The sequence below is a fragment of the Hemicordylus capensis genome, chromosome 5 (assembly GCF_027244095.1).
Source record: "Hemicordylus capensis ecotype Gifberg chromosome 5, rHemCap1.1.pri, whole genome shotgun sequence".
NCBI classification, from domain to species: Eukaryota; Metazoa; Chordata; class Lepidosauria; order Squamata; family Cordylidae; genus Hemicordylus; species Hemicordylus capensis.
The window spans coordinates 185348508-185374087 of record NC_069661.1 but is presented as its reverse complement, the minus strand read 5'-3'; the positions used below and the strand labels follow the sequence as shown (position 1 = coordinate 185374087).

The 25580-nt window shown below is 44.6% G+C and overlaps 1 protein-coding gene, 1 long non-coding RNA gene and 1 pseudogene across 3 annotated transcripts in view; 1 reads left to right on the top strand and 2 right to left on the bottom strand.

Annotated features, from left to right (window-relative positions):
• Positions 1 to 12548, bottom strand: LOC128327267 (uncharacterized). Its single transcript, XR_008308555.1, has 3 exons — positions 12087 to 12548; positions 1900 to 2054; positions 1 to 490 (listed from the first exon to the last, which is right to left on the bottom strand). It is a non-coding gene; the product is annotated as an uncharacterized LOC128327267 (long non-coding RNA).
• Positions 1714 to 1873, bottom strand: LOC128328605 (uncharacterized; annotated as a pseudogene).
• AVPR1A (arginine vasopressin receptor 1A) overlaps positions 11304 to 25580 on the top strand; it is a 27329-nt gene continuing 13052 nt past the window's right edge. For both annotated transcript variants that reach the window (XM_053255836.1, XM_053255835.1), the window contains exon 1: positions 11304 to 12711. In XM_053255836.1, coding sequence (XP_053111811.1) covers positions 11715 to 12711 — 997 coding nt within the window. In that variant the 5' untranslated portion in view covers positions 11304 to 11714. The remainder of the gene's footprint in view (positions 12712 to 25580) is intronic.

Genomic DNA, 25580 nt, shown 5'->3' with positions numbered 1-25580 from the left:
TTCTGCAGAGATATCTGATCGAGAACCCATAGCAGGATTCAACAACGGAAAAGTACTTCTGTAGAAGGTCCATGACAGGTACCAACTGTTCATCAGCACCCCGTGGATCAGCAGATTGGTTTGATTGAGACACCTCTGAAGGTTCATCAGCAGATGGGGTGGATGGGGTTACTAAAGAACTAGCAGCAGAGGATGGCTTTTTGGCCCCGACGAGTGTGCATGTCCCCCCAATGTGTGGTGGTACAGGAATACATGTACTCATTTTTAATTAATTTCTGAAACTTGAAGGCCTCAGACAGATCATTATAGAGTTTCAGGACTGTCTTCTAGTAATCAGTAACTCCCACGGCTTGTTCAAAAATCTGCACAGCAACATTTTTAAAGACATAAAGAAAACTAGCCATCACCCTCAGCCATTCATCATAGTCTTTCCCACACACCACCAGATTTGGTGGAGCGTTAGCATTGCCTGGCTCCTCATCAGCGAGTTCTAAAAAGAAGAACATGATAGTTAGAAAACTATACATCAGCCCGCCCCACAAAGTGGTTGTAATTTATCTATTTAGATATGTATACTCCACCCCACCCCCACCCCTTCAGTACTCTACTGCTCGGGGATGGATCAGAGGCTCTTATTTCATCAGGGAGCACATTCCAAAGTCCAGGGGCTGCACCGGAGAAGTCCAGGGGCTGCACCCGTTCCCGAGTAGCTGCCAGAAGAGTTGGTGGCAGCCGCAGGCGAACAAAAACATTAATAAAATAGCTACAATGTAAAATAAGACTAATGAAGCTAAACAAATTAAATTAATCAAGTTAAAAGACCAGACTAAAACCACAATTTTAAAGCTTCAAATTGAAAGTCATTTAAAAAGCCAAAAAAATGAGAACTATCAAAACTACATCCTCTTTAAAAGTATGCGTTTTTAATTGGTTGCTAAAAACACCAAGTTTTTTTTTATTCTGAATGCTTTAAAACTAGTGCCCCAGGTGAGACACGAACTCACAACCATGGTGTTGTGCTTTTGCACAAATACCCTATGCTATCCATTGCGCATGTGGAAAAATTCTTTTTATTAATAACTTTCTAAAAGTCATCTTAAAAACCTGGGTTTTCAATTGTTGATGGAACACACATTTTAGAAATCTTCTACACACCAGTGAACAGCAATGAGAGTAAAAACTAACTAACTTTTTGATTGAGAATGTACATAGTATATTTGTCTGTAACCTTATTGTGTAACCCCATCTCCTTATGTTGTAAGTGTGATACTGCAACAGAGTTTGGGCTGTTCCAGATTACAGGCTGGTGAAGCAGTACCAGATGCATTAAAGCAGGACTGCATTCTGACAAAGGGCCAGAATCTAGCCACATTCTATTTGAGGGCCCCAGTTCTCACACACTCCCCAGGGGTCAGCATCCAGAGCAAATACGTTAAAACTGAGTTGCACCACACACACACACACACACACACACACCCTGGATTTTAACAAGAGCACTTTTGCACAAAAGTTTCCATTCAGACAGAGGTGGCATACCATTTTTGTGTGTGTGAGCAAATGTTGCACACAAAAACGGGCATTGCTCCATTCAGTAGCACAACAACTAATCTGGAGCACAAGCTCCAGACTTACAACCAGCTAGAACAGTCTGGCACGCAGATGCTTTGATGTCGGCCAGGGATGCAGTTTGATGAGTCTGCTTTTAAAACTAGAACCTGTTCACTTGGCTACAGAGATAGAGGCCTTGTAAAAATACTTAAGAACCTGGCAATGGAACAAGCTAGCTTTTGAACACAGGGCAGCTAGAGTTATTATATGCCTTTTCTGACACCACATTCACTGGAGAAAGTAATGAGTGGGTAACACAAAGGGTAAAGTTTCATGTAAAGTGACACTTACAACATAAAGAACATGAATGAATGCAGAGTTGTAACGTATTAAGAATATGATATTCTACGTAGAGTGTCAGACACTGTAGCGTATGTACTTCAGAAGGCACATTTCCATATCATGGTTTAGGGTTGTCCAAGACCATGGGTAGATTGTGTCTACATCTGAAAAAAACAAAGCAGCAATATAATGGATCAGTCGTTTCATAACTACCACTTAAGCCCCCCCAAAAGGGAGAGCTGTGCAGGTATGGCTTAGCGTACCTAATAGTCACAGCACATCTCCCTAAAACCCTGCTCCTCCAGAATAGGAAACTATAGTACTGCCATGTGGAACTTCTCAAGCGGCAGGCTGCCCCCAACACATGGCTGTTTTCTACACATGGCTGTTTCTACAGAAAAACAATATATAGTAGATTACTCTGCACCACTCTGTGGAGTTCTCTCTTTTGCCCTAAAGAATTAATCACTCCTTCAAAACAACACATTCATCATAAACTTTTGTGGACCAGAATCTCCTGCATCACAGGCATCTGATGTATGGGGTTGCTAATCCGCAACAGCTCATGCTGAAACTAGAAGATAAAACATGGCCCCACAGCAGTTTGGGAAAACTTTTGAAACCCACATGCCTAAAATTTAAACTAGCAAAATGAAAAATTATTTATTTGTTAAATTTCTATACCACCTTTCATTAAAATAATCTCAAGACGGTTCACCCAAAAAGTTAAAACAAGACTACAAAAATTACACAATTAAAATATTAACTAGAATATAAAAATACTGATCTGATTAAAAGATTAAAAAGAAAAACAATATAACCATAAAAGATACAAAGCAGCAGCAATGGAAACAATCATATAAAAGCCTGGGTAAATAAAAACTGCAGGCCTGAAATTGAAGCTATGGGAGGAAAAAATAAATCCAATACAGGGTTGGGGAAGCTCTCTTTACCTGAACCCCAGACTTTATATCCCAACACTTTCAAATATACAGGTTCAGTTTTTAACCTTGTCTAATTAGCTGTGTGTAGTGCGGTCACGGAATCCTCACCAACTGCAGACTACCGCCCCACTCAATTCCCAATACCTGAATATGCTATTTATTGGTAAATAAATATGCTATTTTATTGGTGAAGGTGAAGATACTCAGCGCAAAGCTCATGCTGAGGAGGAGTGCATGAACCTACAAAACTGGAGGCACTAGGGATTGAAGCTTTCATGGTCACCACTTACATTCTGAGATAAGCATATAAAAATGCAACACCCCCCAAATGACTCCTTTTTTATTTAGCTTATTAGAACTGCCTGGAAAAGGGCAGGGGTGGGGGCAAAGAGAATTCATGGTGGATTAAAGCAAAATTAAACACACACACACACACACACACACACACACCAATATCTATAGAAAATAGATGAAGACTACACTAAGTTTGAGATATATTAAAAGCAGCAATAAGACAAAAAAAAATGCACTGAGCTTTACAGTTAAGGTTGTAATCCTATTCAGACTTACTAGGGAGAAAATCTAATTGATATTGATGGTACTTACTTCTAAGTAGACATGCATAGAAGGATTTTGCATTATAAAGCAAAAAAAAAAAAAACACCCTTAAGGATGCAGACTGCAAAAGTGATAATTTTAAATTAATACAGGGGCTTATTATTATTTTTTACTGAGAATAGGAGATTTGCTACTTACTGCTTGCTGGAATTTCAGGAGAGAGAAAGAGGAAATCTTTCTGTGCCTAAGGTCCACATCCTTTCAGTTGCCTCAGCCTGGCCCATTAAGCTCAGTGTGGCTTACTTTCAAGTAAACATGCATAGGAGTGGGTTGCCTGGCTATGTTTGGTAGGGAGCTGCTGCCTTGGTGCTGGACTTAAATCTTATGGCTTTTGGCATGCTCTACTTCTATAAATCTGTGAACCTACTTTAGATAATAGTCATTGAACGCAATGGGATTTCTGAGTAAACATGTACGGGATTGTGCTGCCTCTTAGGAGTATGACCTAGTGCAACATTCATCGGATCGGGTTAAAGCTTACTTCCAAATAAGTGACTTACAGCCAAATAAGTGGCTGTAAGCTTGAATTTCAGGGTTCAGAGCTTTTGAAAACTGCCGACACTCATGAAACTCAATCGAACCACTCAATCGAACTTTTCATATTAATCAAAGAAGGCAACAGAGCCGCGCATTCCATTCCATTATGCTCTAGTAGTTTTGCCTAGGGACAGCTGCTAATCAAGCTGCTCCAGCTTCTGATCCCTAGTGGGTAACTCCTAGCATTGCCCACTCAAAGAACTAATAATTGGGTTGAATATACAGCTCGCGAAGCCAGAAATAATTGTATTTTTTTCCATCAGTTTTTCTACCACCTTGTGGGGGTGGGGCCAGGTAGGTGCCCCCTTGCAATTGGTCTGGCTGGAGCAGCTTGATGAGCAGGCTGTTTCAGCCAGTAAGAACAAAATAGGAAGTTAGGGGTTGGAGGGAGCTCTCTGATTGGGAGAGTTCACTGGGTGTTGTAAGTTTGATCTCCCTGTGCTTGTATTTGTTTGCAGACAGGCAGAGGGCAAGATGGTGGGGAGGGGACTGGATGGATGGCAAGGCTTGGTGAGAGAGAGAGAGAAAAGAAAAAGGAAAGATGGAAGGCTTGTTGTTGGGGGATTAGTGAGAGAAGGAGGCTTGAGAGAGAGAAAAGGCTTGGTGACAGTAAAAGGGGCTTGGTGAGAGAGAAGGGACTTGGTAGAGAGAAATAAGGGCTGGGGAGAGGGAGAGAGAAAAGAGGCTGGGTGGGCGATAGAGAGAGAGGCTTGTGGGGCATATGTGTGACAGGCAAGCTTGGTGAGAGATAAAAAGAGAGTCTTGGGTGGCAGGGGTGGCATAGCAAGACTGGGGTGGGAGAGAGAGAGGCCCAGAACTGGCTCCACCTCTCACTATTTCTGGCCCATCACCTGCCCTGCCTAGCATACCCCCTCCCCCACCCCCTGCTGCCGGGTCTCAGGAGCCACCACTGCCTGAGCCTATACACATTCTTGTTTTTGAGTGCTGCATTTATAGTGGGCTGCATTGTAGCCAAAGTAAGTTATTTTCTATCCCAAAGTTTGTATTGTAATCCTTGTAGCAAGTCTTACAACAGCATGGGAAAAGACAAACTTGCTTGGTCTTTGTAGTGGATTGAGTTTAGCCACCTTTGGCTTCCTTAGGCCAGCCCACATGCTCACTGGGCACTGACTTGGGGTTTTTCAATGGAAACCAAGGGCTCTTCTACTGCTAGGTAATTTTCCAGCAACCAGGTGGTGCTCTTTAAGTTCATCAGCTTATGCATATCATCCCCAACTGGGATCCTTGTCAAACAGTTAGTGCAGATCATTCCTGCAGGACCTGCAGGAATGCTGGTCTAGGAGAAGAGAGCTGATCTTGTGGTAGCAAGCATGACTAGGGATGTGTAAGGCTCTGAACCAGTCCGGTCAAAAAACACAGAGCCGGAGGGGGAAGAGCGGCGGGGGGGGGGGTAAGTACCACCCCCCGCCCTTAAAGCTACAACCCCCTCCGTGCCGAACCGCCGGACCGGCTCGAAACCGGACCGGTTCGGGCACATCCCTACACATGACTTGTCCCATTAGCTAAGCAGGGTCCACCCTGATTGCATTTGAATGGGAGACCACATGTGAGCACTGTAAGATATTCCCCTCAGGGGATGGAGCCACTCTGGGAAGAGCAGAAGGTTCCAAGTTCTCTCCCTGGTTTCTCCAAAATAGGGTTCAGAGAGATTCCTGCCTGCAACCTTGGAGAAGCTGCTGCCAGTCTGTGTAGACAATACTAAGCTAGATAGACCAATGATCTGACTCAGTATATGGCAGCTTCCTATGTTCCTAATGATCTGCATTAATTGTTGGACAATCAGTTTCTCCATGACTTTCCCCATCAATCACTGGTCTGAGCCACAAGATAGCAGTCTCCCATAGGTACCCTATTATGATCCATGGACTCACACCAGGAGGCTAAAGACCAAAATCTTTGCCAAAGTGAGGGAGGAAAGGTCGCTTTTCACTCTCTTCCCAGCCTTGTGGCTAAGATCAAATGTGTGAGAAGGGTTGGGAAATGCAGTCAGGGGGTCCTGGAAGCCAAATTTAGGCTGCTAGGTAGCATTTTGAAGTCCTGGACCCCCAGGGTAGCATTCTTTGAAGTGCTACTTGTTCCGTGCGCAGGGCCAGCAAGATAAGTGCAGGTGAAGGTTCTCAATGTGTGGAAGAGATGGTGGTGTCAGGTGGAGGGATTTAGAGTTGTTAGGCACTGGGATACATTTGGCGGTGAGTGAAGCCTGTACACAAGCAATGGGCACCACTTGAACCAACTGTTGTGAAAACATAAAAATTAACCAATTTCCAGGGCCAGATGGCATGCACCCAAGAGTTCTGAAAGAACTCAAATGTGAAATTACTGATAATTATGTAAGTTGTTCCTACAATCAGGCTCTGTACCACGAGCTAATGTAACTCCCATTTTCAAAAAGGGATCAGGGGGGATCTGGGAAACTACAGGCCAGTTCTGCGCGGAGTAAACTTTTGTGCTGGATAAATTGATGGAAAGCATACTTAAGGACAAAATTGTTAAATGTATAGAACAGGCCTTGCTGAAAGAGAACTAGCATGGCTTCTGCAAGGGCAGGTCTTGCCTCACTAACAGTTTGGGATTATTTGAGAGCATCAACAGGCATGTGGATAAAGGTCATCCGGTTGACATAGTATACTTGGACTTCCAAAAACCTTTTGACAAAGTTCCCCACCAAAGGCTCTTGAGTAAACTTAGCAGTCATGGGATAAGGGGTTCAACACAGGTTCAACTGTGGATTCATAACTGGTTGAAGGACAGGAAACAGAGGGTAGGAATAAATGGACAGTGTTCACAATGGAAGTAAGAAAGAAGTGGGGTCCCCCAAAGATCTGTACTGGGACCAGTGCTCCTTAACTTATTCATAAATGATCTAGAAGTTGTGTAAGCAGCCAAGTGGCCAAATTTGCAGATGGGAGTAAACTACTTAGGGTAGTGCAATCCATTTAGGGTAGTGAAATCCAAAATGGATTGTGAGGAGCTCTAAAAGGAACTCTCCACACTGGGTGAGTGGGCAACAAAATAACAAGTACAGTTCAGTGTAAGTAAATGTAAAGTGATGCACTTGGGGGCAAGAAATCCCCACTTCACATATACACTGATGTATATGTGACTGACCAGGAGTCAGTGACTGTCAGTGATCCGGCTGTCAGTGACTGACCAGGAGAGAGATTTTGGAGTCATGGTGGACAGCTCGATGAAAATGTCGGCTCAGTGTGCGACAGCTGTGAAAAAGGCCAATTCCATGCTAGGGATCATTAAGAAGGGGATTGAAAATAGAAATGCTAATATTATAATGCTGTTATACAAATCTATGGTGTAGCCATATTTGGAGTACTGCTTATATTGCTGGTTGCCGCATCTTATGGAGGACATTGTAGAACTAGAAAAAGTGCAGAAGAGGGCAACCAAGATGGTCAAGGGCCTGGAACACCTTCCTTACGTGAAATTTTTCTCCTTCTCTCATAGCACTAGAACCAGGGGTCATCCCATGAAACTGAAGACCAGGAAATTTGGGACCAAGAAAAGGAAGTACTTTTTCACATGATGGAATTCTCTGCCACAGGATGTGGTGATGGCCACTAGCTTAGATGGCTTTAAAGGGGGTTTAGACAAATTCATGGAGGACAGGTCTATCAATGGCTACTAGTCTGGTGGCTATAGCCCACACCCAGCCTCAGAAGCAAGATGCCTCTCAATACTAGTTGCACGGGAGCAACAGCAGGAGAGAGGGGATGCCTTCACCTCTTGCCTGTGGGCTTCCCAGCGGCATCTGGTGGGCCACTGTGTGAAACAGAACGCTGGACTAGCTAGGCCTTGGGCCTGATCCAGCAGGACTGTTCTTATGTCCTTACAAGATGTATTCATCCAATACCGCCTCCTGTAGGCAACCGTAATCTGTCACATCTCACACTGGCAGTGCTCAAATGACAGCTTGAGCCCTCCCCCTCCCCAAGAGGCATGTTACAAAGTTATGACCTCACCCACTACAACCCTCCACTGTTCTCTAATGTAAAGAAAAATGCCTTGATATCTTCAGGGGTCTTAGGAGCCTGGACATTGATTGGCAGCTGATGCAACTGGCACAGGACATGCTGACTATACATCCACCTCTACATGCCAGTTAAATGACATGTAGTAGCATTCTGTATGAATTTAAGCTTCTGAATAATCTTTAAAGGCAACCCTGCATAGAGCACATTGCAGTAATCAAGAGTAGTGATTGTGCAGGCATTTTTGTATGAATCGTTATATAAGAAATCTGCATACAATATCGTATTAATATTAATAAGATAGTATATTATATAGATTCAGCCCTTGAAGAGCACCCAGCTCTATATGCATAGGGCACTTAATTCCCTAATGTCTATGATATTTATCTGAAGCCAAATGTGGACACTCTATATGCATTCTATGGAGAGCATTCTACCCAGAAGGCTGCTGTGGGTGGTAACTCCAAGGTTAAAAATATTTTCTAAATGCATCATTTCATTGTGGATTTCAATGGAGGCAAATTATTTCCTCTGTCAGTAGATGTGAAATTATAGTGTCTATGAAATAGATGTCCGATATATTAAGGTTTGTTTTAGATATTGTTTTAAATTGTATGATACTTTTGGCACTGTCTGGTGGCACGGAATGCAGCCTTTCATTAAACAAATACATTACAAATGCAGAACTAAAATTTTTATTTAAAACTTTCCTGCCTATTTGGAATCTGTAGGATTCCAGATTAAATGAAACAAACCACATTGCCAATTATCACATCATTTTTGCCGTTTAAGGAAGAGTTACAAAGCTCTACATGTAGAAATGTTATCTTGTAATAATCCTATCACCAGGTTCTTATATCAAGATTATTTTATGTCTCTTTACAATGCAAGTACATAATAGCCTTGGGTAAAATAATATGTGACACAAATACCACCACACTTATCTGACTAGCATGAGAGACACATCAGAGTAGAAGCTTGGATAAATGGGCATGCTGATTTTTAAATAGAAAATATGGAAGAATAAGTAATATAGCATTTCTCTAAAAAGTATTTCTCTGATAGTCAAATTTGCAGAAAGTGTGTAGTGTCACGTTGTCATGGGCAGTGCTAAGCACATTCACTCAGAAATAAATCCTTCTGGGTTCAATGGAATGTATTCCCTAGTAAATATGTTTAAGTAAAATCTCAGTGCCAGTTCTAAAAAGTGAGCTTTGTACAGCCAGTGGCTGACATCCTGACTAATTTGCTCAAGAAAGTCCCATTGGAATTAAAAGGACAAGTTAGGCATGCTTAACTTGCACTTTTAATTTCATTGGGACGTTTGCAAGTAAATTTAGTCAGGATGTCAGCCAGTATTTACAAGGTATATACACTGAGAAAAGCTTTTGTCTCTTTATTGTTTCTTGTGCCTTTCCCCCACACAAGACTGTGGAAATTTTGGTACATAATCAAAGCAGAAATTTAGCAGACCAGATTGCAGATTGCAGTATACTCAATAGTATGTGTTTAAAATGCACTGTAGAAGTAACACAGCCAAACTAACATTAACTACATTCAAGAAACAAAATTATCAAACTATTTTTCTGAATCACATAAGCTTTATTTCACCTCTGGAAAAGATGGTCCTTTACTTCTTTATAGCATCTGGCTTGTAGTGTACCCTACTTGTGCAAGTATATAGTGCTGAATGTGCATCAACCACCTTTTTGTATACACCAAGGATCAAACTAGAAATTGCACATTTAAGCACAGGTTGGATTTTTCTCACCCTTTGCGCAGTGGGGAAATGACTTGACTAGCAAGCCAGAGGTTGCCGGTTCGAATCCCCACTGGTATGACTATGGGAAACACCTATATCAGGCAGCAGCGATATAGGAAGATGCTGAAAGTCATCATCTCATCCTGCACAGGAGGAGACAATGGTAAACCCCTCCTGTATTCTACCAAAGACAACCACCAGGCTCTGTGGACACCAGAAGCCGACACCAACTCAACGGCATGCTTTACCTTTTTACCTTTCAGTGCATGCCTTTGTGTGTTGCACTGTGTCAAATCCATGTCAATGATTGTGACTGCAGAACTTGGGAATGTTTGTTATGCTCAACTAATTAATCCGGTAGACAATAACATGATATTTGGGGGTTTCCATCAATGTATTAATAAGTACATTGGTGTAAAAGCAGAGTCTGAACAACAAATAAAAAAGCCCAGTGCCAGAAGGGAAAGTGCAGTGCCTCTTTCAACAGAATCTCTCTCTCTCTCATTATTTGGACCCTAAAGCAAGGAGTCTACCCTTCCGTTTATTCTCCTATTTCCCTTGACTTCTCTCTCAGCATCTTCCTGTCTGTTATCTGGTTCATTATCTCCTTTCCAGTCAGGGCTTCACCTACATTTTTTCTTTGCCGGTCAAAGCTTCATTGACATGTTTTCAAGATCCCTACTAGAATAGAAAACAGTTCTATGAAGGGTAGTGATAGTTTACCTCAGAATATTGTGCCACAAATTCCAATGAGGAGTGAAAGAGAGGTGGAGAATTAGGATCGAATGAGAAGGGCAGGAGCATCAACATGGCAAACTCCCCACCCACACCCCATTCTGACAGGGGTAAAAATAAATAAATAAATTAATTAATTAATTAAATAAATTTGACAAGTGAAGCAATGGGGGCATTTTGCCTGTTGCCTCACTAGCTTGTAACAGAGTAGAGCCCTTCTTCTATAAAAAGACAGCCATCCTGGTTAGTGAACAGTGCAAAAGTGAATTCCTACATTCATGCTCAACAGTGAGGTAGTTGCAACAAAGGTATGAACTTGCATTGTTATTAGTTCTTACCTATCAGACAACACGATGAAGCCGCTCTGGGAAGAGCAGAAGGTTTCAAGTCCCCTCCCTGGCTTCTCCTAAGATAGGGCTGAGAGAGATTCCTGCCTGCAACCTTGGAGAAGCCGCTGCCAGTCTGTGAAGACAGTACTGAACTAGATAGACCAATGATCTGACTCAGTATATGGCAGTTTCCTATGTTCCTACGATAGCAATAGTGCCTCCCAGCACGACAGAGACAAAGCTTTTCGATGGAGGTTATTAAATCAGTCCTTAACTCTAGGTGAAAAGGAGCCGAGTGGCGTCAAACCCTAAACTAACAACGAAATGGGAACCTCATTCTCCGAGGATAAATCAAACCTGAGGACAGGGCACCCGGGCTGGGTGCCAAACAAAGCGAGGAGCTTTGACGGAGGTGGTGGCATATAAAGAAAGGAGCGGGGTTTAAAGGAGGTGGCGGCGGGCTGGGGGGCGCTAGGGAGAGAAAGGGGGCGGGGTCAGGGTTAATCCCAGACCCAGAAGAGCAAGAAAGAAAAGACAGAGCGGGAACAACACGAAAGCAGACAGAGGCGTGCAGGGCGCCAAAAGAGAGGCATAAGGCGCAGCTCTCAGGCAGGGAACAGAGCGAGGCGGCGAGAAAACGGTGGAGGTGAGCGTGAAAGCGAACAGACTGGTTGGGGCTAATTTGAGGGCAGAAAAAGGGAAGGACAGTGAGGAAGGGTCTCGCTCTCTGGCCCCCGAGTCGAGAAGGAAGGGACTCGGTCAGCAAAAGAGAAGCGCGCTCGAGGCATTGAGAGAGACTATCAGGCGTCCTCCTCAGCGAGAGTGGAGTACTCCAGACCGAAGAGGAAAAGGCGGGAAAGCGGGAAAAGGAAGAGAGCGCGGGGAAAGCATCGCCATGCACTTCGGAGACACTCCTGGCAGTACCCCTTGGGCAGCTCCGTCGTCAGCCTGGAACAGGAGTCAGGGGCGGCTCAGGGAAGCGGAGGAAGCCGGCACCAGCGCGAAGCCGCCCTGGTCTAGCAGCAACTCCAGCGGGAACAACGACAATTACGGGCGGGACGAAGAACTGGCCAAGCTGGAGATCGCGGTGCTGGCCTTGACGTTCGCCTTGGCCGTGCTGGGCAACTCCTTCGTCCTGCTGGCGCTGCACCGCACGCCGAGAAAGAAGGTCTCCCGCATGGACCTCTTCATCCGGCACTTGAGCCTCGCCGACCTGGCGGTGGCTTTTTTCCAAACCTTGCCACAACTCTGCTGGGACGTGACTTACCGCTTCCACGGGACGGACGGCCTGTGCCGCGTGGTGAAGCACCTGCAGGTCTTCGGCATGTTCGCCTCGGCGTACATGCTGGTGGTGATGACGGCCGACCGCTACATCGCCGTGTGCCACCCGCTGAAGACGCTGCAGCAGCCCGCCAAGCGCTCGCACTGCATGATCGCGACTGCCTGGGCGCTCAGCTTCGTGCTCAGCATGCCGCAGTACTTCATCTTCTCGCTCACCGAGGTGGAGACCGGTTCGCGAGTCTACGACTGCTGGGGTCACTTCATCAAGCCCTGGGGGCTCCGCGCCTACGTCACTTGGATCACCGGCAGCATCTTCGTGGCGCCCGTCCTCATCTTGGCCATCTGCTACGGCTTCATCTGCTACCACATCTGGAGCAACGTCCGAGACAAGACCCGAAGGCAAAGGCGGCCTATGGTTCCTCCTCGAGGAGACGCCCTCCGCAAGGGGTTGCTTCTCACGCCCTGTGTTAGTAGTATCAAGAATATCTCTCGTGCCAAGATCCGCACAGTCAAGATGACCTTCGTGATCGTCTCCGCTTACATCATCTGCTGGGCGCCTTTCTTCACCGTCCAGATGTGGTCCGTCTGGGACGCCCACTTCTCGTGGGTTGGTAGGTATAGTGTGCTATTCCCCCGGCTCCACGCCTATGTATTCCGGAGTGACTCCGAATTTACCTGCTAGGCAAAACTACTAGAGCATAATGGAATGGAATGTGCGGCTCTGTTGCCTTCTTTGATTAATATAAAAAGTTCGATTGAGTGGTTCGATTGAGTTTCATGAAAGTCGGCAGTTTTCAAAAGCTCTGAACCCTGAAATTCAAGCTTACAGCCACTTATTTGGCTGTAAGTCACTTATTTGGAAGTAAGCTTTAACCCGATCCGATGAATGTTGCACTAGGTCATACTCCTAAGAGGCAGCACAATCCCGTACATGTTTACTCAGAAATCCCATTGCGTTCAATGACTATTATCTAAAGTAGGTTCACAGATTTATAGAAGTAGAGCATGCCAAAAGCCATAAGATTTAAGTCCAGCACCAAGGCAGCAGCTCCCTACCAAACATAGCCAGGCAACCCACTCCTATGCATGTTTACTTGAAAGTAAGCCACACTGAGCTTAACGGGATTTATGCCCAATAAAGTGTGCATAGAATGGCAGTGTAAAAGAGGTATATAAATAAATCAGTTATTTGAAATGAAAACTTTGTATTTGGAGAATGCTTTCTTTTGTATAAGCAAAAGAGCCAGTGAGAGCTTCTTTATAAACAATTTAATAATGAAAATACACAAGTCATGCCTCTAGTAGAAGGCAAAGAAAGATTCTGGTTTTTAGAGAATAAAGCTTGCTAACCATGTAGTTTTAAAATTGTTTAGAATAAACTATGAAAAATTGCACTTCATGACATGTTCATTGGGCAACATCCAGATTAATTAGTCATAATTAAAATGACCATTGAAATCAATAAGGCAATAAGCTAGTAATGACTAAGTTCAATTAATTTCTATGGAACTTGGTCATAACTAATTTATTCTGGATATTGCCCATTGGCTCTAAAACTTGGGGGGAGGTCCACAGTTCTTAATCTTTTCAGGCTCTGTACTAGCTCAAGTTGTTTGACTTATGACATATTTGTTGAATGACAAACAAAGCAGAACACAAACCAAACTAGGTAGTAATTCCAAAGTGTACTCAAAATATATCCAAAGCTTCATTTATTTACACAGTAAACATCCAAGTATAGAAAGGTACTTATAACTGTTTAATTTTACCTCTGGAAGCTGCCTGGAAGGCTCTACTGAGCTATATTTGCCATAGTCATAGTATACATTTTTTAAAATACATAAATCCAAAGTCTTATCCACTAAAACCATGAATTGTGTCAGTTACTTTGTCAGGTGTGTGGGAAACTAAGGGAATAGCCAAGCAGGAAACTTTTCATCCTTCTGTATTTTAACCAGCAGACTTAGGAATCTGCCTTCTACGGAGTCAGACCATTGGTCCATCTAGCTCATTATTGTCTACACAGACAGGCAGCGGCTTCTCCAAGGTTACAGGCAGGAGTCTTTCTTAGTCCAGCTTGGAGATGCCATGGAAGGAACTTGGAACCTTCAGCATGCAAGCCCAGAAGAAGCCCCATCCCCTAAGGGGAATATTTGTTGTGTGTGCTCACACATGTAGTCTCCCATTCACATGCAAACCAGGGTGGACTCTGCTTAGCAAAGGGGACAATTCATGTTTGCTAACACAAGACCAGATCTCCTCCCTTAGGAAGTCTCTCTCCAGCCCCACCATGTGTTCTTTTTGCAGGTATTAGGAATAAAGCTGGTCTTTTGGTAGCAAGCATGAATTGTCCCCTTTGCTAAGCAGAGTCCATCCTGGGTGCATTTGAATGGGAGACTACATGTGTGAGCATTGTAAGATATTCCTCTCAGGGAATGGGGCTGTTCCGGGAAGAGCACCTGCATGCTTACCTGCAGAAGGTTCCAAGTTCCCTCCCTGGTATCTCTAAGATAGGCCTTGGAGAAGCCGCTGCCAGTCTGTGCAGACAACAATGGTCTGACTTGGTATATAGCAGCTGCCTATGTTCCTAATGATCAGAAACACAGAGATTGGCTCTTTGTCATTTGTAGGACTGGCTCTTTTTAAAAACTTAAACCCATGAAAAGTTTTTACAGATCAGGAAGAGGTTTCTAGGGACAGGTCTTGTGAAATATACATGCTAATATGGGGTTTCTATTTCTTTTGCTAATGGAGACTGATATGAAATACCAGAAACAACAGAAATCCTACTTGACACCATTCCAATTGAAAGCAGATAATGAGCATTTCAGAAGCTCATAGGAGGGGAAAAGCAGACCAGCTGTAATGAACAAACATGTTTCCTGAATGTGCAGGATTAAACTGAGGACTTAGGGCTCTGCAGGTGTTGCTGGCTCCTTAATTGGAATTTTGCCCTTCTAAAATGGCAGCAGCAGTTATGTCAAGCAAAATGCAAGATGCATTCTTATTTTATGTTTGTGATTTATAGCTCACTTACCTACCAAAGCACTTGAGGCAGCATATGCATAATGCTAACATACAAAAATAATGGGGGGGGGGAAGCCAAGTGTCCTGAAAACCATCCAAATTATAAGGGGAAGCTGTGAGATATAATTAAAATTAAATTATAGATATTTTTATATGTGCATTAAAAGGCAAAAGGAATGAACCATTAGGGATAACAAGTCATTTTTTTTAAAGGTAATATATATAAAAATATTAAACAATTATAATTATAGTTATATATTCTATGGCAGTTGTGACAATGGAGCCTCTGGTCTCTGTCATTGATTGGCTGCAGTGTCAAGGAGAGTTCCCATCCATCAGAGCCTAGAAAAAGGTGGACTCTCACTCACTTGGTCTGACTTTGAAAGCACTTCAACAGCAGCAAGAAATCTCTCTGCTAGTTTCTGGAGTTGTCATGGTGCCAGGGAGAGTCCATATCCTTTAAGCTTGGGAGAAGGGAGGTTGCTTCCCCTGATGCCATGCTAAGCTTTAGAATAACTCAGAAGGCAATGAGACTTCTTACTGATAGAGGTGAGTGGTGAGGTAAGTGAGTGGTGAGGTGAATGAGTCACCCATTTCAGAGCTCGGCAAGAAGAAAGGGGCTCACTGCTACAGTCACATCATGCCAGATAAGACCCTATCTCCTCTCAGGAAAGGCAGGGGTATAGCAAGCACAAATTGGTGGACCCCTGTATCAGAAACTCTGTAGTACAGGTTCTTTGAAGGAAGTCGAGTTAGCCCTGCTAGCTGAGCAGAGAGGCACCTTTTAAAGTAGTGATTCTCTTATTTTTAGCAGGAGGAGAGCAACAGGCCCAATTCACCCCCAGCACAGCATCCCACCAGCGGCTGTTGCTGGTTTCTACCTTGTGTTCCTTTTAGCCTGTGCACCCTTTTGGAAGAGGGAACCATCTTTATTTTTCCTTTTAAAAAAAATGTAAACCACTTTGAGAACTTTTATTGATAAATGGTCTATAAATATTATTTGTTGTAGTAGTAGTAGTATAGAAGTGCCCTGGGGAAGGAGTGTCTCTTTGATACTCTCCCATGGTTAGTTTATCAGTGTTGCCAAGTTATGTGGCATGTACAAACTCAGCTCCATGCCCCCTTCAGGGAGGTTCCCTGGGCAATCACCCTGTTCACCCATCCTGAAGACTGGACCTGGACTAGGGAAGGAAACATGTCAATTTTATGGGGATTAAAATCTCTTCAGAGCTTAGGAATTGTTTGTTTGTTTGTTTTATTTCTATACAATATAGAAATCTCTGGGCGTGTACAAATTAAAACATAAAACAATATGAAATAGTTAAAATTCACAAAGCAGATAATATCTCAATAAAATAAAAACACATTAAAATTTAGATTTCAATTAAAAAATCAGTTGCCAGAAGCCTTGTAGGGAGGAGGAGGCTTTAACATCTGCTTCCCAGAGACAGTGGCTGCCCAGTGGTGAGAGCCTGAGTGGTTACTGTCTGCTGTTGTCAGCTTGCCAGACTGGGTGCCCCCATAGCTTGCGAGGCTGTGTCTGCCCTGCAGGTGCGTCTGTGAGGGATTGGGGCCAGAGGGGGTGAGTCAGCAGTTCCTGAGGGTCAGCTGCTCAGAGTAGACATTTTTCTGGGCTTATAAAAGGACTGCTACACTGTGGCAGTGGGGTCACCACCAAAGGGGGTTGCCATTTGGGGGAGCCACTTCAGGGGGCAACAAGGGTGAGGGCCTGGTGATATTTTTTGGCTTCTGTTGTTGTTTTTGGATCCTGGGTGTTTCAAGTGTGTCTTGGTTTGTCTGGGGATGGGGAGATGGGGGGGTGTCCACTTACTGTGGGATGGCTATTCCGGTGGTGATGGGGAATAGAGGAAGTAAAGTTGGTAGGTCAGTGCGTCGTTACAGGGGAAGGGAAGTCAGAAATCTATTAGCTGTTTTCCCTTCCGGCTGCCTTGCCAGTTCTTTGACCTTGGGGAGCAGTGCCAACCTCCCAAAGATTCTCACCTTGCTCCTCTGTAATGCCAGGTCTGTCCAGAATAAGTCGGAAATTATCCATGATTTGATTCTGGATGAAGGGGCAGACCTGGTATGTATTACAGAGACTTGGTTGGGGGAGGCTGGTGGCCCAGTCTGGTCCCAGCTTCTTCCTCCAGGGTATTCTGCTGAGGAACGGGTGCGGGGACATGGGCAGGGAGGTGGAGTGGCTGTGGTCTATAAGAATAACCTTTCCCTGACCAGGATCCCTGTGGAAGTGTCTGACCATATTGAATGTGTGTACCTAAGTTTGGGGACCAGGGATAGACTGGGACTTTTCTTGGTGTACCAATTGCCCCACTGCCCGATGGAGTCCCTAACTGAGCTGATAGACTTGGTCTAGGGTTTGGCGTTGGAGTCTCCCAAGCTTGTGATGCTGGGGGACTTCAGTGTCCACTATGGGAACAATTTGTCTCGGGCAGCTCAGGAGTTCATAGCGGCCATGACAACTATGGGCCTATCCCAAAGGGTCTCGAGACCGACACACATTGCAGGTCACACGCTTGATTTGGTCTTTCACTCTGATCAGGATGGTGTTCCGTGGGTCGGGATTCCTGTGATTTCCCCATTGTCATGGACGGACCACCATCTGGTTAAGGTTGGGCTCACAGTCACACCCCTCCTTCACAAGGGCAAGGGGCCCATTAGAATGGTCAGCCCAAGAAGGTTATTGGATCTAATAGGGTTCCAAGAAGGCTTGGAGGGATTTAGTGTTGGCTCTGCCGGTGATCTTGTTGATGGCCTGGTGGAGAACTGGAACAGCAAGCTCACCAGGGCAGTAGACATGATCTCACCTAGGTGTCCTCGTCGATCCGCTTCAAAATTGGCCCCTTAGTATACGGAAAAACTACAGGGGCTGAAGCGGCGAGGTAGATAACTGGAGTGCAAGTGGAGGAAGACTCGACTCAAATCTGACAGATTACAACACAGAGCACATTTGAAGGTCTATGCTCTGGCAATATGGGTGGCAAAGAAGCAATTCTTTTCGGCCCATATTGCATCCGCAAGTTCACATCCGGCGGAGTTTTCCCTGGTTTTGAGAGGACTAGTGACTGCTCCTCCTCCCTTGAATCAGAATTTGGAACCATCTATTACCCGCTGTGATGTGTTTAATGATTTCTTTGTGGATAAAATCATTCGTATTTGGGCTGACTTGGATTTAGACCCCACAATTACTGCAGTGTCTGAATCGGAGATGTCCAGTGACTCCTGTTATGTGGTTAGGCTTGATCAGTTTCAGTTTGTGACTCGTGAGGATGTAGACAAGCTGCTTGGAGCAATGCGGCCTACCACCTGTTCTCTTGACCCTTGTCCGACGTGTCTAATACTGTCTGGCAGGGGGGTTGTTGTAGAAGGCCTGGTAGAGATCATAAATGCTTCTCTGAGGGAGGGCAGGATGCCTCCTTGTCTTAAGGAGGTAATTATTAGACCACTTCTGAAGAAGCCTGCCCTGGATTCCTCAGAGTTGAGCAACTATAGGCCTGTCTCCAACCTTCCGTGGCTGGGCAAGGTAATTGAGAAGGTGGTGGCCTCCCAACTCCAGGCAGTCTTGGATGAAATTGATTATCTAGACCTGTTTTAGACTGGCTTTCGAGTGGGCTATGGGGTGGAGACTGCCTTGGTCAGCCTGATGGATGATCTCCAACTGGGAATCGACATAGGAAGTGTGACTCTGTTGGACCTTTTGGACCTCTTGGCAGCTTTCTATACTATCGACCATAGTATCCTTCTGGAGCGTCTGAGGGGGTTTGGAGTAAGAGGCACTGCTTTGCGGTAGTTCCACTCTTATCTCGGGCAGATTCCAGATGGTGTCTCTCGGGGATTGTTGTTCTTCAAAAACTGAACGTCAGTATGGTGTCCCTCCGGGCTCCATATTGTCTCCGATGTTGTTTAACTTCTACACGAAAACGCTGGGAGAGATCATCAAGAGATTTGGTGCAGGGTGTTATCAGTATGCTGTTGACACTCAAATCTGTTTTTCCATGTCAGCGTTATCAGAAGAAGGCATAACCCCCCTAAATGCCTGTTGGGAGGCAGTGATGGGCTGGATGAGAGGTAACAAGCGGAGACTGAATCCAGATTTATTTATTTATTTATTTATTTATGACATATTTTTATACTGCCCAAAACTTACGTCTCTGGGCGGTTTACAACAAGATAAAAACAACATTAAAACATTAGTTAAAAACAAAAAATTTAAAAAACACAACAATTTAAATGTTTAAAAAACAATATTCTAAAACAACATTAAAAACAATCAAAACAGTATCATTTAAAAGCCTGGGTGAACAGATGCGTCTTTAAAGACTTTTTTAAAAATGTCAGAGATGGGGAGGCTCTTGTCAGAGATGGGGAGGCACTCAGAGAATAGGCACTAGGGAGCCTATTCCAAAGCCTCGGGTCAGCAACAGAAAAGGCCTGTCCCTGAGTAGCCACCAGACGAGCCAGTGGCAAATGTAGATGGACCTCTCCTGATAATCTCAATGGGCAGTGAGGTTCATAATGAAGAAGACATTCTCTTAAATACCCAGGGCCCTTTATAGGTTATAAGTAACACCTTGTATTTTGCCCGGAAACATATCGGAAGCCAGTGTAACTCCTTCAATACAGGAGTAATATGGTCTCTCCTAGATGACCCAGAGACCAGCCTGGCTGCCGCATTCTGAACCAACTGTAGTTTCCGGACTACGTACAAGGGCAGCCCCACATAGAGCGCATTACAGTAATCTTGTCTGGAGGTTACCTGCAGAGGTCATCTGTTTCAAGAAACAGACGCAGCTGGCGTATCAGCCAAAGCTGATAGAAGGCACCTCTGGCCACTGCCTCAACCTGAGACACCAGGGAGAGACTTGGGTCCAGAAGCACCCCCAGACTGCATACCTGTTCCTTCTGGGGAAGTGTGACCCCATCCAGAACAGGCAGATCAAAATAATCTCCTGAGTTTCGACCTCACACAATGAGTACCTCCATCTTATCTGGATTTAGTCTCAGTTTGTTATCCCTCATTCAGCCCATTACCGACTCCAGACAGGCATTTAGGGAGGTTATGCCCTCTCCCGATGATGCTGACATGGGGAAATAGATTTGGGTGTCATAAGCATACTGATAGCACCCTGCACCAAATCTCCTGATGATCTCTCCCAGCGGTTTCATGTAGATGTTAGACAACATTGGAGACAATATGGAGCCCTGAGGGACACCATACAAAAGTTCAGTTTTTAAAGAACAACAGTCTCCAAGGGACACCATCTGTAACCTGCCCAAGAGGTAGGAGCAGAACCACTGCAGAGCAGTGCCTCTTACTCCCAACCCCCTCAGATGCTCCAGAAGGATACTATGGTCGATAGTATCTAAAGCCGCCGAGAGGTCCCAAAGGACCAACAGTCACACTTCCTCTGTCAATTCCCAGTTGGAGATCATCCATCAGGCCGACTAATGCAGTCTTCACTCCATAGCCAGCCCGGAAGCCAGTTTTAAATGGGTCTAGATAATCCAGATAAGACCAAGGTACTTATTGTGCGGGGTCGGGAGATTATTTTGATCTGCCTGTTCTGGATGGGGTCACACTTCCCCAGAAGGAACAGGTACGCAGTCAGGGGGTGCTTCTGGACACAAAACTCTCCCTGGTGTCCCAGGTTGAGGCAGTGGCCAGAGGTGCCTTTGATCAGCTTCGGCTGATACGCCAGCTGCGTCCGTTTCTTTAGATAAATGACCTCGGAACAGTAGTACATCTGCTGGTCACCTTCAGACTTGTCTACTGCAATGTGCTCTATGTGGGGCTGCCTTTGTACGTAGTTCAGAAACTGCAGTTAGTCCAGAATGTGGCAGCCAGATTGGTCTCTGGGTTATCTCGGAGAGACCATATCACTTCTATCTTAAAACATCTACACTGGCTGCCAGTAAGTTTCCAGGCAGAGGGGTTTTGGTTATAACCTATAAAGCCCCAAATAGCTTGTGCCCTGGGTATTTAAGAGAACGTCTTCTTCGCTATGAACCACACCGTCCATTGAGATCATCTGGAGAGGTTCGTCTGCAGTTGCCACCGGCTTGTCTGGTGGCTACTCAGGGACAGGCCTTCTCCATTGCTGCCCCAAGGCTTTGGAACACACTTCCTGCTGAAATAAGAGCCTCCCCATCTCTTACAACTTTTAAAAGGGCTGTCAAGACACATTTGTTCACCCAGGCTTTTAATTAGATACTGTTTTAATTGTGTTTTAATAGTTTTAACTTCTTAATTTCAATTGTTGAAATGTTTTAATCTTTTATTGGCTGTTTTTATTGTTTTGTAAACCGCCCAGAGAACTTGCGTTTTCGGCGGTATAGAAATGTAATAAATAAATAAAAGCTTGGGAAAACAGGTACATATTCAGGGTTCTCTTAAAAGCAAACAGAGAAGGAGATGCTCTTATTTCAGCAGAGAGTGCATTCCAAAACCCTGGGGCAGCCACAGAGAGGCCCAGTCCCGAGTTGCCACTAAACGAGTCAGCAGCAGCCATAACCAGACCTCTCCAGATGATCTTAATAGGCGACAGGGTTCACGACAGAGAAGGTGCTCTCTTAAGTACTCTGGACCCAAGCCATTAAGTGCTTTATAGGTAATAACCAGCACTTTGTATTTCGTTCGGAAACTTATTGGCAGCCAGTGCAGTTCTTTCAAAATCGATGTTATATGGTCCCTTTGGGTAAACCCACATATTGTTGGAAGTTAAAGGACTTTGCGCTGTCTCTTTGCCTCAGACAGTGGGGGACAGATTAGTAAGTCAGAGGGCTAGAGAGTCAAGACATTGGTCATCCCTTCTCCACTGCTCTGATGCTATCCCTTTGAAATGTAGATTGGTACCCTTAGGGGATTCAAACTTCCTTCCTCTCTCTCTCTTCCTACCTGGCTTCCTACCTTGCAACATGGCAAGCCTCTCTCCCTGCTCCATATGTGCAGAGAGGATGCAGAATCCATCTGCATCCAGCTAGATAGATAGATTAGAGATCCTAACTCCTCACTTTCCTATCTAGAATGGAGTTCCTTAATAAATGCCTTTTATATTGATTTGAAACTATGAATTGTCTCCAAGTTACTTTACTCTCAGGATACACGCATGCCTAACTAAACTACCGCTGTGTTCTGCCTCTGTGCACTCTGCTATAATGAGAAAGGAATTCTCTCACCACAGAGAATATCCAACACATATCAATCTGGCTGCTGCATTCTGTACCAATTATAGTTTCCGAACTATGTACAAAAGCAGCCCCACATAGAGTGCATTACAGTAGTCAAGCCTAGAGGTTACCAGTATTGTTTTAAAGTCATTTGTCTCCAGAAATGGATGCATCTAGTGTATTAGTGGAAGCCGATTAAAAAGCACTCCTGATCACTGCATTAACCTGAGAAACCAGGGAGAGTTTAGGATCCAGGAGCACTCCCAGATTACAGACCTTATCTTTTAGGGGGAGTGTAACCCCATCCAGAACAGGCAGATCAAAACCATCTCTTAGGTCCCAACCCCCTATAGATAGTACCTCAGTTTTATTTGGATTCAACTTCAGCTTGTTATCCCTCATCCAGCCCATTATCGCCTCCAGGCAGGCATTTAGGGGGGTCATGCCATTTCCTGATGAAGTTGGTATGGAGAAGTAGATCTGGGTGTCATCATAATATTGATAACATCCCAGAACAAACCTCCAGACCAAACCAGCGGTTTCATGTACATGTTAAAAAGCACTGGAGACAGTATGGAGCCTTGTGGTACTCCACATGTTAGCTCTCGCTTTGCAGAATACCAGTCTCCAAGAAACACCATCTGGAATCTGCCAGAGAGGTAGGAACAGAACCACTGTAGAACAGTGCCACCCAATCCCACCTCCTTCAAATGACTCAGCAGGATACTATGGTCAATGGTATCGAAAGCCGCCAAGAGGATAAGCAGGGTCACACTCCCTTGGTCAATAACCAATTGGAGATAATCCATCGGGCCGACCAAGGCAGTCTCAACCCCATAGTCCAACCGAAGGCCAGTATGGAATGGGTCTAGATAATTTGTGTCATTCAAAACTGCCTGGAGCTGAGAAGCTACCACTCGCTCCGTCACCTTGCCCAGCCAAGGAAGATTAGAAACAGGTATGCAATTAGCCAACTCTGAGGGGTCCAATCCAAGTTTCTTCTGATAAGGTCTAAATAGCCTCCTTAAGACAAGGATGCATCCTGTCCTCCTCAGAGAAGCATTTATGATATTTACCAGACCATCTCTAATAATGTGACTGCCAGATTAAATGAGCCAAGTTGGGCAAGGGTCAGGAGAGCAGGTGGTGGGACGTACAGTCTGAAGCAGTTTGTCCACATCTTCAGAAGCAACAAACTGAAAGTGATCCAATTCAATCCTACAAGAAGAATTGCTGGACACATCTACAGTAGACTCTGCAATAACTGTGCAATTTAGTTTTGCAATACAATGAATAGACACCACTTTGTGGCTTTTATGAAGAGATCCCAGGATATACGAAAGCTAAAGATCCGCGATCCTGGGAGCAAGGTAGCTGAAGGCAGGTTGCAAAGTAGCTAGCAGACTGAAGAAAATGAACCTGAGACTTGAGGGGAAAGGCAGAGGAGATGGGAATCTGTGCCAGCTCAGGCACAAGAAGGTACTGTGAAACAGGATGCTAGACTAGGTAGGCCTTGGGCATGATCCAGCGGGGCTGTTCTTATGTTCTTAACCTTGCTGTGCTTACACTCAGGTTGGATTATATGGCTAAACTGACAGGAATGCTAAAGTGACTGGATGGATAAAGGAATTGCAACAAAGCAGAATAGGAACAAAACCTTACATGGAGCCTGAGGACAGAAGATGATGTTCACTATTGGCAGGAAGGGACTAGACAGGAAAGGTTTTGAGAGTTCAAGACTATGGGCTGTGGCGCTAAGGGGGAGTGTTGCTAGGTCTAGACCCTTGTGTCCCTGTACATAAGAACAGCCGTGCTGGATCAGACCCAAGGCCTATCTAGTCCAGCATCCTGTTTCACACAGTGGCCCACCAGATGCCTCTGGGGAGCCCACAGGCAAAAGGTATGTGCATGCCCTCTCTCCTGCTGCTGCTCCCCTACAACTGGTATTGAGAGGCATTGTGCATCTGAGACTGGAGGTGGCCCATAGCCACCAGACTAGTAGCCATTGATAGACCTGTCCTCCATGAATTTGTCTAAGCCCCTTTTAAAACCATCCATGCTGGTGGCCATCACCACATCCCATGGCAAAAAATTCCATAGATTATGTGCTGTGTTAAGTACTTCCTCTTTTTGGCCCTAAATTTCCTGACTTTTAGTTTCATGGGGTGACCCCTGGTTCTAGTGTTGTAAGAGGGAGAAAAATTTCTCTCTGTCCATTCTCTCCACTCCATGCATAAAGTTATACCCCTCGATCATGTCTCCCCTTAGTTGCCTCTTTTCCAAGGTAAAAAGCCTCAGATGCTGTAGCCTAGCCTCATAAGAAAGGTGCTCAAGACCCCTGATCATCTTGGTTGCCCTCTTATGCACCTTTTCCAGTTCTACAGTATTCTTCTTAAGATATGGTGATCAAAGCTGTACGCAGTATTCCTGATGTGGCCACATAATAGATTTGTATAAGGGCATTATAATACTAGCATTTTTATTTTCAATCCCCTTCCTAATTATTCCTAGCATGGATTTCACTACAATAAATAGATTAGTGTCATCTGCAAATTTGGCCACTTCACTGGTTATACCAACTTCTAGATCACTTATGAACAAGCAGAAGAGCACTGGTCCCAGTACCGATCCCTGGGGGGCCCCAATTCCTACCTACATTAGGAAAACTATCCATTTATTCCTACCCTCTGCTTCCTGTCCTTCAACCACTACCAATCCACACATGAACCTGGCCACTTATTCCATGACTGTTAAGCTTACGCAAGAGCCTTTGGTGGGGAACTTTGTCAAAAGCTTTTTAGAAATCCAAGTATACTATGCCAACTGGATCACCTTTATCCACATGCCTATTGACACTCTGAACTCCAAAAGGATAGTGAAGTAAGACTTTCTCTTACAGAAGCCATGCTTGTTCTTCTTCAGCAAGGCCTATTCTTCTATATGTTTAACAATTTTGTCCTTAAGTATGCTTTCCATCAATTTACCCAGCACTGAAGTTAAGCTGACCGGCCTGTAATTTCCTAGATCACCCCTGAATCGCTTTTTGAAAATCGGAGTTACAGTGGCTACTTTCCAGTCCTCTGGTACAGAGCCTGATTGTAGGGACAAGTTACATATTTTTGCTAGTTGATCAGCAATTTCACATTGGAGTTCCTTCAGAACTCTTGGGTGGATGCCATCTGGCCCTGGCAATTTGTTAATTTTTAATTTTTCAAGACAGTTTAGAACATCTTCCCTTGTCACCTCACATTGGCCCAGTTCTTCAGCT